Source organism: Nymphalis io, chromosome 1 (assembly GCF_905147045.1).
Source record: "Nymphalis io chromosome 1, ilAglIoxx1.1, whole genome shotgun sequence".
Taxonomy (NCBI): Eukaryota; Metazoa; Arthropoda; class Insecta; order Lepidoptera; family Nymphalidae; genus Nymphalis; species Nymphalis io.
The window spans coordinates 8,986,715-8,999,146 of record NC_065888.1 but is presented as its reverse complement, the minus strand read 5'-3'; the positions used below and the strand labels follow the sequence as shown (position 1 = coordinate 8,999,146).

The 12,432-nt window shown below is 35.3% G+C and overlaps 1 protein-coding gene across 1 annotated transcript in view; it reads right to left on the bottom strand.

The window, feature by feature from the left end:
- The window catches only part of LOC126781143 (agrin-like), a 60,151-nt gene that overhangs the window by 22,450 nt on the left and 25,269 nt on the right, over nt 1-12,432 (bottom strand). Inside the window, exons 6-10 of the mRNA XM_050505973.1 lie at nt 7,801-8,025; nt 5,934-6,149; nt 5,284-5,505; nt 3,206-3,309; nt 1,478-1,592 (exon numbers count right to left, since the gene is read on the bottom strand). Coding sequence (XP_050361930.1) covers nt 1,478-1,592; nt 3,206-3,309; nt 5,284-5,505; nt 5,934-6,149; nt 7,801-8,025 — 882 coding nt within the window. The remainder of the gene's footprint in view (nt 1-1,477; nt 1,593-3,205; nt 3,310-5,283; nt 5,506-5,933; nt 6,150-7,800; nt 8,026-12,432) is intronic.

Genomic DNA, 12,432 nt, shown 5'->3' with positions numbered 1-12,432 from the left:
AACGCAATAAAACCCGAAACAAATGTTGTAAGAATTTTAGTCTGTACGTTTGCGCACACTAATCTTAGAAACGGCTTAACTGACTTGCATGCAGTGTCCACTAATGCATTGTGGCAAACTTCACTTAAATTTTAAGTGTTTGTTTTATTTCAATCGGCTTATAACTAAAAAAAGTTATGTCAATTTAAATAATCATGTCGAACAATTATTCCATAAAAATGCTATAAAATTACTTTTTCAGTTGAATTGGCTGAAACATAGTCACAAAAAAAATAGTTTGTAAAATTATGACGATTGAAAGTTGAAGTTGACAAGGCAGTTAAAGAATGGAAAATTTCAGAGATTTAGGATTCTTCCAATGTAAGTTGAGCTCAGATCAACCATATTAAATAGGGTTAAGCTTATGCTGGACACACACGAGCCGCGTTGTTGCCTAAAGCATGGAGTTATTTACAGCAAACGCACTTATGTCGGAGAGGCACGGGGCTTTCTGGTAACAGGGACCTGGTAAACCTCTGTCTGTATTCGTTTGTAATATATTTTGTTAGGTTAGGGTAGTAGCCCAATAAAAAAATCGAACAACGGATTAAAAAAAAATAACAATATATGTTATACACATTTATTTTGTTTTCCGATATTATATATTTAACTAGCTAGCCCGCGGTTTAACTCGCGCCTTAGTATAGAAAAAGGATAAATGGTTGTATGGATGTCTGATTTTAAAATAAGAAGCTAGAAATGTCATTCTGGTTAGATTAAAATATATTTGGGATTGTTTTATTTTTAATTGATGATTATTCTTCTAATAATCATCAGTGAACTTACTGTGAATTCTTTTAGTTTCACTTAATATATTTTATAGTGATTAGATGGCTTGAAGAAAAAAATATTTATATATACTTAAATACCCCGGTCGTCTATCCACGCCTTTGGGTATAGTTAATACTGTAAATGAGCAAGCATACGAATATATTTTTTTATTCTATCAAACTCAGGTTAAACAAAACTATTCAACTCACTGAAAATTTTATTTATAATTAATAATCGAAATCGCTCTTTGTAAACGGCGGTAGGCCTTTGTGTCCAGGGCATCTACCAGTTCCAGTTCGAAACGCGTGCCAGTGTAACTACACTAGCTCACTTATCTTGTATATAAATGTCCTTTGTGCCCGTAATTACAGGCACAAGGCACATAACCTCTTAGCTAAGAAAATGTGACTAAACTTATCTACATTGAATTCAATGAGCCACAATTTAAAACCACCTTTAATTTAAACACAATAATTATAGTAACAATCTTCTCAATATTATTTCATACCAAATATCTTGATAGGAGCAACAAGCTCTTTAAATGCATCCAATTGCAGATGAAATTGATTTTAAATTTAAATTTCCTATTATTGTTATTCATACACATAAAAAAACAGTAAATATTTAGTATCGTAGATTAACTAGAAACACAGTAATCGTTACTCACCACAGTCTCCTCTGTACGCGAGTCGCAGTGTGCTCTGCTCACGACACGTCGTCAAGTCCAACTCACACCGTGACGGGTACGTCTGACCGTCAGTTCCACACACGACGCCAGATTCCTTTAAAATTGTTTTGTATAAATTCGACAGATCAGGATTAAGGTCTTAGTGTACTTACACATAATATGTAATTGTAAGCTCGATATGGTAACTTATATAGTAGGACTTATACATCGAAATAGATAAATAAATGTATCCCCATATTAATGTTCCAAATTTAGAAGGTCGTAAAAAAATTAAAGCAAAATATGTATATAAATGTTTTAATTTCCATCCGATGTTAACATTTTGAATGAATAAATAGTAAATAATAACAAACCCGAAAGTTGTAATATTTCTATGAAATATGCAATATGCGAATTTATTTTAGATGATCGACTGTGATTCAAACCGTATAAACTGATCTTTGATCAAAGTGAAGTTACGAAAACAACTGAACAAAAGCTTGCATCTGAATTTTTATTGATGCAATCGTTTATTAAAGTATTTACACCGACACCAGCGATCGCGTTTTATTGATGCCTTTTATTTTATACATAAGTATCTAGCCGGCTTCGCGTGGGTAATAAGGATATACATTAACCGTATGTTGAAAGGTCATGCAAAGAAATATTCTTGTTTTTTTTTTGGATCAGAAATCTCCACTGGCATGCGCAAAGTTTCATCACAATAGGAAGAATGGTTTAAAAACACATAACGGACAGATGTACAAATAATTATTTTTATTTATTATTAAGAAGAAGTTTATAAAATGACAGTAAATAAAAACGATAAAGACTAAAAGCATTTATTGATTTAAAGTACGTATTTAATTTCCACCATCTTAATGCAAATTTTAAATCCATTTGCCATAATAATATATTCTTTCATATCGTTCTCAATTATTTGCTAAATAAAAAATGTTGATAGACTAAAAACGAACGTATGAACTTCTATAAAAAAAATACATTCAATCATGTTTGTTTGGTATTGGATAAAGTTGTAGAAATTAAATCTTATGCAATATTATTGTTTGATGAGCGACATAAGAACAGTTTGAAAAATATTTAAGTGTAATCAATATTACACGAGCGACTAAATAATATGAATCCCAACACTTAATACTAGTTAATATTGACTCGTTTCGAACATTTACCTACTAAATAAATATTAAATGAACAAAATTAATGTCAGTTGTTTTGCAATCATAATAACTGATCCCCGCAATAATTTTAATCCGGGAACACGAAACGCCGCAACATAATCACTATATTGGCGGAAATTACCTGCTTTTGTTTTCAAGGTTTTAAAATCAGCGCTGTATTTAATTAAAGTAATACAATATGATCAATGCTGAACCTACAAATGATGAATGATTCAATGATTTCAGTTTAATTCGATATTTAATTATAAGATGATTAGTCAGATTCGTAATTTATTTTTTTGTTTTTTAATGTTTGTTTTTGTGTGGTGGTAGTGGATTAGACGGATCTTCAACAAAGATTGCGTTTTCAAATCTACGCAAACACTGAATTTTGATGTGTTTATAATTATACCATACTTAACAGTAAAAGAAAAAAAATGTGTAAAGTAACATGTGTCGAATAAAACTCCGTCACGTGTGTAGGTGTCCAGTATCGAAGACTTTAGTCCAGCAGTGGGACATTTAAAGGCTATTATTTTGCTTAATTTACCTGTGTGTTCGTGCAGTTATGATTGCAGTGGCAAACAGGTCGACCAGAGTCAGAGTCCACGTCGCAGTCTCCTCCACCCTCGCATATCACGTCTGCGCATGTTTCTATATAAAAATAAAACAACTTCATACTATTACTTCATTTATTTGTTTTTAATAACTCTTTGAAATCAAATTGTTTTTTTTTTTTAATATTTATGTACTTAAAGAATAGAAGAATAGAATCGTATAAAGATGCTTGGATTTAGGCTGGGATTCCAATGCAGGGCTAATCAAAAACATATGGTTTATTTTAAAAGAGCAGTTACGCGAGTTACTTGCCGTTTCTACTCGCAAGAAGCTACTCTCCGAAACGGTGGTAAAGTTAAAATATTGACTATTCAGAAACGCTTATAATAAAAAAGCTTACTTGAATAAATACATTTGATTTGATTTGATTTGATTTGATTTGAATGTATGAAGATCAAGTTTTAAAAATAACTGGTGATCGCATGGAATGTTGGCAACAATGCTGACAATAAATATTCATTGATTCTGAATTTCAATTATCGATAACTATTTCGATACTCGAGAAAAACATAATATTAATGTTTTCGCTGAGTGGATTTTGCCCAAGATGCAAAATACTTTAATAACTTTTATTGGCCTTGTAATCCCGACAACTCGACAAAAGTATTTGCAGATGTAAATTGAAGTAATCAAATAAATTTATCGACCAATAAAAATTTCGTAAATTAAATTATATAATTTTTGTTTTTAAAACTCTCAGCGAATTTATATTATATGAAAAATTTGTTCAGGACGTTTGTTAGCTGACGCGTTTCGACCGATGAAAAACGATTACTTCGCTCGTAAATAAGCCGTTAAGTAAATATATTTCGATATTTTTATCCCGTTCCAAGTATCCTCGCTTATAATTAATATTTTAAGACCGCGTGTTTAAGCAATTCTCTAGCGGATTACGGCGAGAGAGCTTAATCTCGATCCAGGGAATACAGTTGGTAGTAAATGATTTTCTAAGTGCAAAATTGAAATCCCCTGAATGAGATTTCATTAAAATATGATAGCGATTATAAGCAGACATAGCTGTTCAATATTGATTCAATAACCAATAAGATTCTGTAAAATTAATCCTTTGTCTTCTTCCATTAATCTGCGTCGCGTTTCATTATTCACTAGGACCGTTTAAATCTCTAATTGACATTTCCAACGGGGAACAGAAGTGATGAGTTCATTGTTATTAATATTCGCTTATCCTATTAGCATAATTAACAAACTTTTCTAAGACTTTAAGCTAAGAACAAATAATTTGTAACAATACTATTCAAAGATCAAATATTTTGTTTTTAACAAATATTGTCAAACTTTAAAGCTCGCACGTAATTTTAACGGATTTTAGGCACATGCGTTTATCTAGGTGAAAAATAGTCAAACGTAATTTTGAATTATATAAGACATATTTACAATTTTTTTGTGCTAAAGCGATCGCGATCTTTTTATTGACAACTTTATAAAAGGAAAAGACTTTAATAACAGAAAATAGATTGTGATTTTTCTAAAGAGGGTATTTTATAATTGATTTCATCTCTACCTTTGTGCTCATTGATATCAGATTTGAATAGCTGAATAGGTTATAAAAATACATGGAAAAATGAAAATCAATCATTTTGATGAGATACTTATATTTCACACGGTATAAATCAAATATGATTTACGTGCTCGCGTGCTCTATTAAATAGATTGAAATATAAAATGATATATTTAAACATAAATAATCTAGATTACCGCCAAATTACATAAACAATATATTGTGCACATAATACATTTTACAGTAGACATTACTTTTGATACAGAAGCAAAAATAAAGAGAGCATATTAAATTGGATTGTTGGCATGGTGTTAGGCTATTAGCTTAAATCTTGGGCCGCGTATAATATATTTATTGTCATGTGTATTCAATTTTCATCTATATAACGCTTAACTATACGAAAAATCATACTGAAACTATATATAACTGATGATGATCGATTTGATCTCATGCTGCTGCTTTTATAGTATGAATAAAAAAACTACACTCACGGCAAGTTCCATTATAAAGCACGCGCAACTCGCCGTCCCTGAGACTGGTCTGGCATGCGTGCATACGCATCTTGCACTCGCTGCCGTACGTATTGCGATCGGAGGCGCAAACGGGCGCTAGTGTGGAATCGCAAACAGGACAAGAGCAGTGTGCGGCACCGCCCCGTGTTACGCAGGCACCGCCCCACGGACATGTTGCCCGCGCGCATGGATTTTCCACGCCTAACGAGAAAGTTGTATCTTGTAGGACATTTGTATTAAAATTACATTATTTACTTTTATATTACATAAAGGTACAAGTATTTGATTTGATAAATAGCAATTTTTAACTCACTATTATACTAAACAGGCATCAAGAACTAAGATAAACTTACGCCTACAATATCTGTAAGCGAATTTCATACCGAAATTGTTAAGATAATTTTATTATTGTTACAAAATGTATGTATAGAAATAATATATTTAATTCTTTCTTTATTTAATAGAAATTAATAAAAACTATTTATTGAAGCATTTATTGTGAGTAAACTCATTACTATTACATTTTACATTTATTTATTACATATTACCCACAATTTTGTCACAAGTCTATTGATTTTTTAATTATTGCATACTTACACAACTTATAAATAAATTAGAAATCTGCTTACCACATGCTCCCATATATGCGACTCGTATGTCTCGATTGTCCAAGCACGCTGTTCGGTCGAGCATGCAGGGGCTGTCGTACGTGCGCTCGTCCGAACCACACACGGGCCGCATCACGTCGTCACAATCGGGCCCGCACCCACACACGGCTACGCCGCGTGCGTCCAGAGTACAACGCTCGCGCACGCCGCATTTCACGGACTCACAAGGATGTTGAGCTATACGAAATTTGTGTCAATTTTATACAACTTATTTGATTTTTCTTCCTTACCGTGATATCGTTATTATACCTTTGCGTGCTATGATACTTTCAGGTGTCGTTTTTTTAAATAAAATAGACAACATATACTAAACTATATCTACAGCAAAGTAACACACGAAAAAGCAAATAAACTTACAACTAAAAGTAATAATAATGTCCTCCAGACTAATTTTGGCCACTGCGGCCATTCTCAAGAGAGATTAGCCAACTACGCTGGAGATATTATAGTGCACAAGTGTGTGCGGAAACTCAGGTGCACTCTCTATTCCCTAACTCTAATAATCCAATGGGACGGCAATCCAACACGACCAGAAAGAGTCCAGAGAGAGAGAGTGCTTTCCAAGGCACGGGACAACACTTCCAACTTCCAGACTTCGGGCTGCTACTGAGAATTTTCTGACAGAAAAAACTTTTTATTGGCCCGACCTGGGAATTGAACCCAGGGCTTCCGGACCTGCGGTCTTACATCAAGCCACTAGAACAACGAGGCAGTTAAAATATAAAGTTTATTTTTGTAATAATAATCTCACAGACGATCCGTTATTAACTTTAAAATATTAACTTAATAATATTTATTGAACTAAATAACGGAAAATTTCTAACATACTATTATTTCAATCAAGCAAAGAGACGTTCCATTTATTGATAAAAGGATAGATAAAAGATAATAACCCTTCAAATATTGAGTTAATAACTCTAGAAAATTGAATTATATCGTTGCTGTCACAATTGCTTTTCGGAAGACTACGCTTCGTTGCTCGTCTCCAATTACTTTCTTTAAAACAAAATGTCTCCTCAACGGGAACCTCACCGAGGGGCCTCCTTGCGTTTCCAAATAAAGATTTAATTTTAGATTAGACAAGAAATCGAGGTAACTACTTGTTATATTAAAAAGGAATTTTAGCACGGATCGAGTTTTAAATGTTTACAGTTCTGATAGCATTACAAAAACATTTTATTATCACAAAAGTAATGTTTTAGATGATAAATAATAAATCATCGAAATATCTTAATGTTATAAATCCAAGCGCGTTATTTACTTAAGATAAATGATGTAAATAAATTAAGAGGATATTAATTGGTAAAATTTTAGAGTATTTAAGTTACATTGGCATTTTAAAATTGTCACCGAAAAGATATACGAAAGGAATTTCCACACACACCAAATTAGTCAGTAACATTTTACACTATGTTTAAAAATTATAAAATTAGAATACAAAAAGACTTTCAAACACACCTCTATCTATCTATGTGTATATAATCTATTGGTCGAAGTGTCAGTTACGGCAACACTTAAATTGATACGTTTTTAGACATGGTTTACGTTGACGCAAACTGTAATCAAATCGATAAAAGTATTCTAATACAAAAAGCAATTTTATTAATTAAATTATCAATAGAGTTGCCAGTTTTCTTATTTGTAAAAATTATTAATAATTATATATGTACATTTGCTAGTGAATATTAATTTATAATTAACTTGAATGAACTTTTGATATAAATTCTACATATTAATATATGGTCTACAATAACCCTGATTCTTCTAATATAGCGTCGTCATAAATAAACATTCATTACAGATAATATAATCAGTTTCATTTACAAACCTGAAGCGCACTCCCCTCTGTAAGCAATTGATAGCTCCTGTTTGGTTCGGCAAGATTCTCGACGAAGTGCGCATTCACTGACATAGTCGTTGTAGTCGGACCCACAGACAGCGGAGCCTGGACGCACGACTAAGTCGCACGGAGGCCCACATCTACATACGGGTGCACGGACTTCGTTCAGCTGGCAGATACCCCCATCGGCGCACTCGTGTTCCAAACATGGATCTACATAACAAAAACTTTACTGTATTTTTAAAATTCGAAACAAAATGGCCCAGTAATATTTGGACATTAAACGCACATTATCTCCCTTATTCTCAGTGAGCATAGATTTAAATAATTAATGCACTTACGACAATTTAGAGTAAATTGGAAATCTAACAAAGTACTTTTTATTAATATAAAGCATTGTTCTTATTTTCAAAACATTCACTGTTAATAAACTATATTTTAACTAAGCATAAAATTATGATTGATAATCAACAATGACTGTTTGTTATTTTTGACAGTTTCCAATGACCGATTTCCAATGTCAAGACCGATTTCCAATGTCAAGGACTGTAAAGATAGCTCGTCAGCATTGTTTCAAATGATTACTTGTCATATGCATTGTAAATAAATTACACACCAATCTCATCAAATGGCTGAACGAATAAAAAAATGTAATTACCTGTAACGTGATGTTTAATGGAAAAATTTTCGCATCGATAAAATGTTTTAATAAATGTGTGTAGAAGCTTTTGGAACAAATAATACTTAAATTAAAGCGCAGTGGTCTAATCTAATTTTTTTAACATTTATCGTTTTAGTAGGATTTTCTATTTAAAAGATAATTTCGTTTTTAATTAAATGAGAGCAGAGCTGGCCCAGCGGATAGAGGAAGTACATCTTAACCGAAGGTCACGGGCTTAAATCCGGTCAAGTACAGCTGAATTTTTTATGTGCTAAATTTTTATGGTTATAATTCATATCATACTCAGTTGTAAACATTGCGAAGAAAACTGCATAGCTTTTTCAAATATTTTTTTTTTTGTATGATTGGAGATATCTTATTTATTAGTCTAAATAGTTTTTCCTTCTTTTGTGTGCTGGAAGAAATCTCTTGTAGGTATTATTCATCAGCTTGCTTTGTATACGAATTTCTCTTTTGTTTCTTTTTTTGTATAATAGATACGAGTTTAGTTAGTTTTAGTTTTTCTGTAACAACTGTATAATAAATGCATGTAAATTGCGGCACATATGTATCCCATTGCACAGGAGCTGTGAAGATGTGGAGAAGTGGTCAAATAAACTTCAAACCTCTTCTTTAGATGAATTGTTCAGCGTTTTTTATAGAACAGGTAAGTGGACGAGCATATGGGCCACGTGACGTTAAGTGATCACCAACGCCACATTGGCATTATAAGAAATGTTAACCATTGCACCATCAACCTTGGGAACTAGATGATATGTCCCTTGTGCCTGCTATTAAACTGGCTCACTCACTCTTCAAACCGGAAGACAAAAATACCAAGTACTACACCAAGTATAATACCAAGTACAATACAAGTGCTGTTTTGCGATAGAATATCTACATGTCTATTAAGCTGTGGGACATTTCCGGTCTATTACTTTACTCAGGTCATGGGACTTACAGATCCGTCCTGGATCGTCTAGGTATTTTGATTTTGATTTGAGGCCCTGATTATAATATTATTATTGGCTTGCCGGTGCTTTTTAGGCCTAGGCATAAATCCTTAGATGACTTAGCTTGTAATAATCAAACAAAATTAACTCCACGTTCCTTGTTAAAATTATATTACATTTATTTAAAATTTGATATTCTTAAGAGGAATGCAAAATTCAAGATAAACAATTTAATATAAGAACAAAGTGAGCTAGTAAAGTACACAGTAAAATTCACAAAGGATGTTGGAATGTGCGGGCATTCGGTCTTGTACAAATTCAGTCCAGATCGAATGTTCCGGGACAACTTTTGTGAAAAGGGTTCACAAAACGTACGTAGATAGAGTAGAAGAGATTAAATTACTCTCAAAGAAAAGACTTTCTGTGAATTTATTTATACTCAAAAGCAACTTTTTTTCGTAATGTAATTTCATTCTTGAATAATTTACTTACTGTTATTTTATTTCTTATAAGTAATGATAATAATCGATGTTTATATAAATAGTCAATGGTAAGGTTAGTTAATAGATAATAAGTATAAATAATTTAATACGATTAACCTAAAAATAGCAAAAACCAAACACAACGAATAGTACAGTTATAAAAAAATATAAGCTTATGGGTAAAATATATAATATAAGTCATGGGTGTTTTTTTGACCATCACTCGTATGCTTAACTGAGCATGTCGTAATATAGACTTTAGAATATTATCAAAATGATGATAAAGAGACAGTAAGTTGTAGCCTAAAATTATTCCTCTACTGATCTTCCTTTACTGTTAAGTAAAAGTTTTGAGCTTAGTTTTTGAGCTTTCCACCACGCTGCTCTAATGGATCGGCGGATGCAAATGTGGCAAATTTTCATCCAACACGTGCTGATTTTTTTACGAGGTACTTCTACCAACGAGTACAAAATGAATTATAAAAATCCAAATTAAGCAAATGAAAAATTAGTCGTGCTTTTCGGTATCAAATCAACAGCCAATCGTTGTCCACTGCTGAACATAGGCCTCTCCCAAGGTGCGCCAAAGCTCCCTGTCCTCCGCCTTCCGCATCCAGTTGGTGCCCGCCACCTTCTTAAGGTCGTCGGTCCACCCGGCTGGAGGGCGCCCTACGCTGCGCTTGCCGATTCGCGGTCTCCACTCTAGGACTCGTCTGCTCCAACGGCCATCGGTCCTACGACATACGTGACCAGCCCACTGCCACTTCAGCCTGCTAATTTTGCAAGCTATGTCGGTGACTCCGGTTCTTTTCCGGATAATCTCATTTCTGATCTTATCCTTCAAAGATACTCCGAGCATAGCTCGCTCCATAGCACGCTGAGCGACTTTGAATTTGTGGACTAGTCCCGCAGTTAGTGTCCACGTTTCGGCACCGTATGTCATGGCAGGTAAGACGCATTGGTTGAAGACTTTCGTCTTCAAACATTGCGGTATAGACGACTTGAGGACTTGACGAAGGTTGCCAAATGCTGCCCATCCCAAGCGAATTCTTCGATCGGCTTCCTTCTCGAAGATGTTCCTACCGACTTGTATTATCTGTCCTAGGTAGGTATATTCACTAACAACTTCGAGAGGTTTCCCCTCGACGTATATCGGTCCCGGCACGACATGCCTATTGAACATGACCTTGGTCTTGTCCAAGTTCATACCGAGACCGACACACCGGGAAGACTCGCCTAGGCTACGCAGCATTTCGGTGAGTTGTTCCAGCGACTCTGCTACGATGACGATATCGTCGGCAAATCGAAGGTGTGAGATGTACTCGCCGTTTACATTGACTCCATACATAGTCCAATCCAGCGTTTTGAAAACGTCTTCCAACGCGTTGGTGAACAGTTTCGGGGATATTACATCCCCCTGTCTCACCCCTCTGCGCAGTTGGATCGCCTTCGTCTTACAGTCCTGGATGTGGACAGTCATTGTAGCGGCGTTGTACAGACATCTCCTACCTTACCTTGATATATCTCCAATCGATATGACATCTCTGCAATGAGTCGAGCACTGCCCAGGTTTCGATGGAGTCGAAGGCTTTCTCGTAGTCCACGAATGCCATACACAGCGGCTGATTGTACTCTTCGGTCTTCTGCACAATCTGCCGAACAGTATGGATGTGGTCCACGGTGCTGTAGCCTGATCGAAAGCCGGCTTGCTCTGGGGGCTGGAACTCGTCAAGTCGTCTGGCGAGACGGTTCGTGACGACTCTTGAGAACAGTTTATACACGTGACTCAGGAGGGAGATTGGTTTGTAGTTTTTCAAGAGGGTTTTATCACCTTTCTTGAAAAACAGTACCACCTCACTCCCTCTCCACGTTTCCGGGGTCTTGCCATGTTGGATGACGGAATTAAAGAGGCTTGCTAGCTCTTTCAGGACCGGAGTCCCGCCTGCCTTAAGCAACTCTGTTGTGATTCCGTCATCTCCCGGAGCTTTGTTGTTTTTAAGCTGTTCTAGAGCCGCCCTAATCTCTCCTTGGTCAACGACCGGGAGCTCCTCGGAGTAATGGCGCATAAGAGGGGCGCGCTGGTCATCAATACTGATTCCCACGGGTTTATCCGATCTTGAAGAGAACAACTGCCCATAAAACCTCTCTACTTCTCCGATAATCTCAGGCCTAGAGGTAACGACCCCACTATTTTCAGTTTTAAGTTTTGTCAGACGCGGCCTCCCAAACTTGCGAGCGAACACTTTCGATCCCCGATTTTGCTCAATCGCAGCCTTGATGGCACGGGTATTGGAGCGTCGGAGATCGCGTCGCGTCAGCGTTTTTATTGTTCGGTTTAAGGCCTTATCTGACAAAAACGATGGTAGTTCTCGTCGTTTTCTCATGAGCTCGAGTGTCTCAGCAGAGAGTTTTGGTGCGTTGTCTCTTCTCTGTGGCGGAAACCACTTGCGGGATGTGTTTTGCAGTATTTTGACCAGCGTGTCGGTTCTCTCATCAATGCTGCTTATGGTTTCCAACGCGGTGA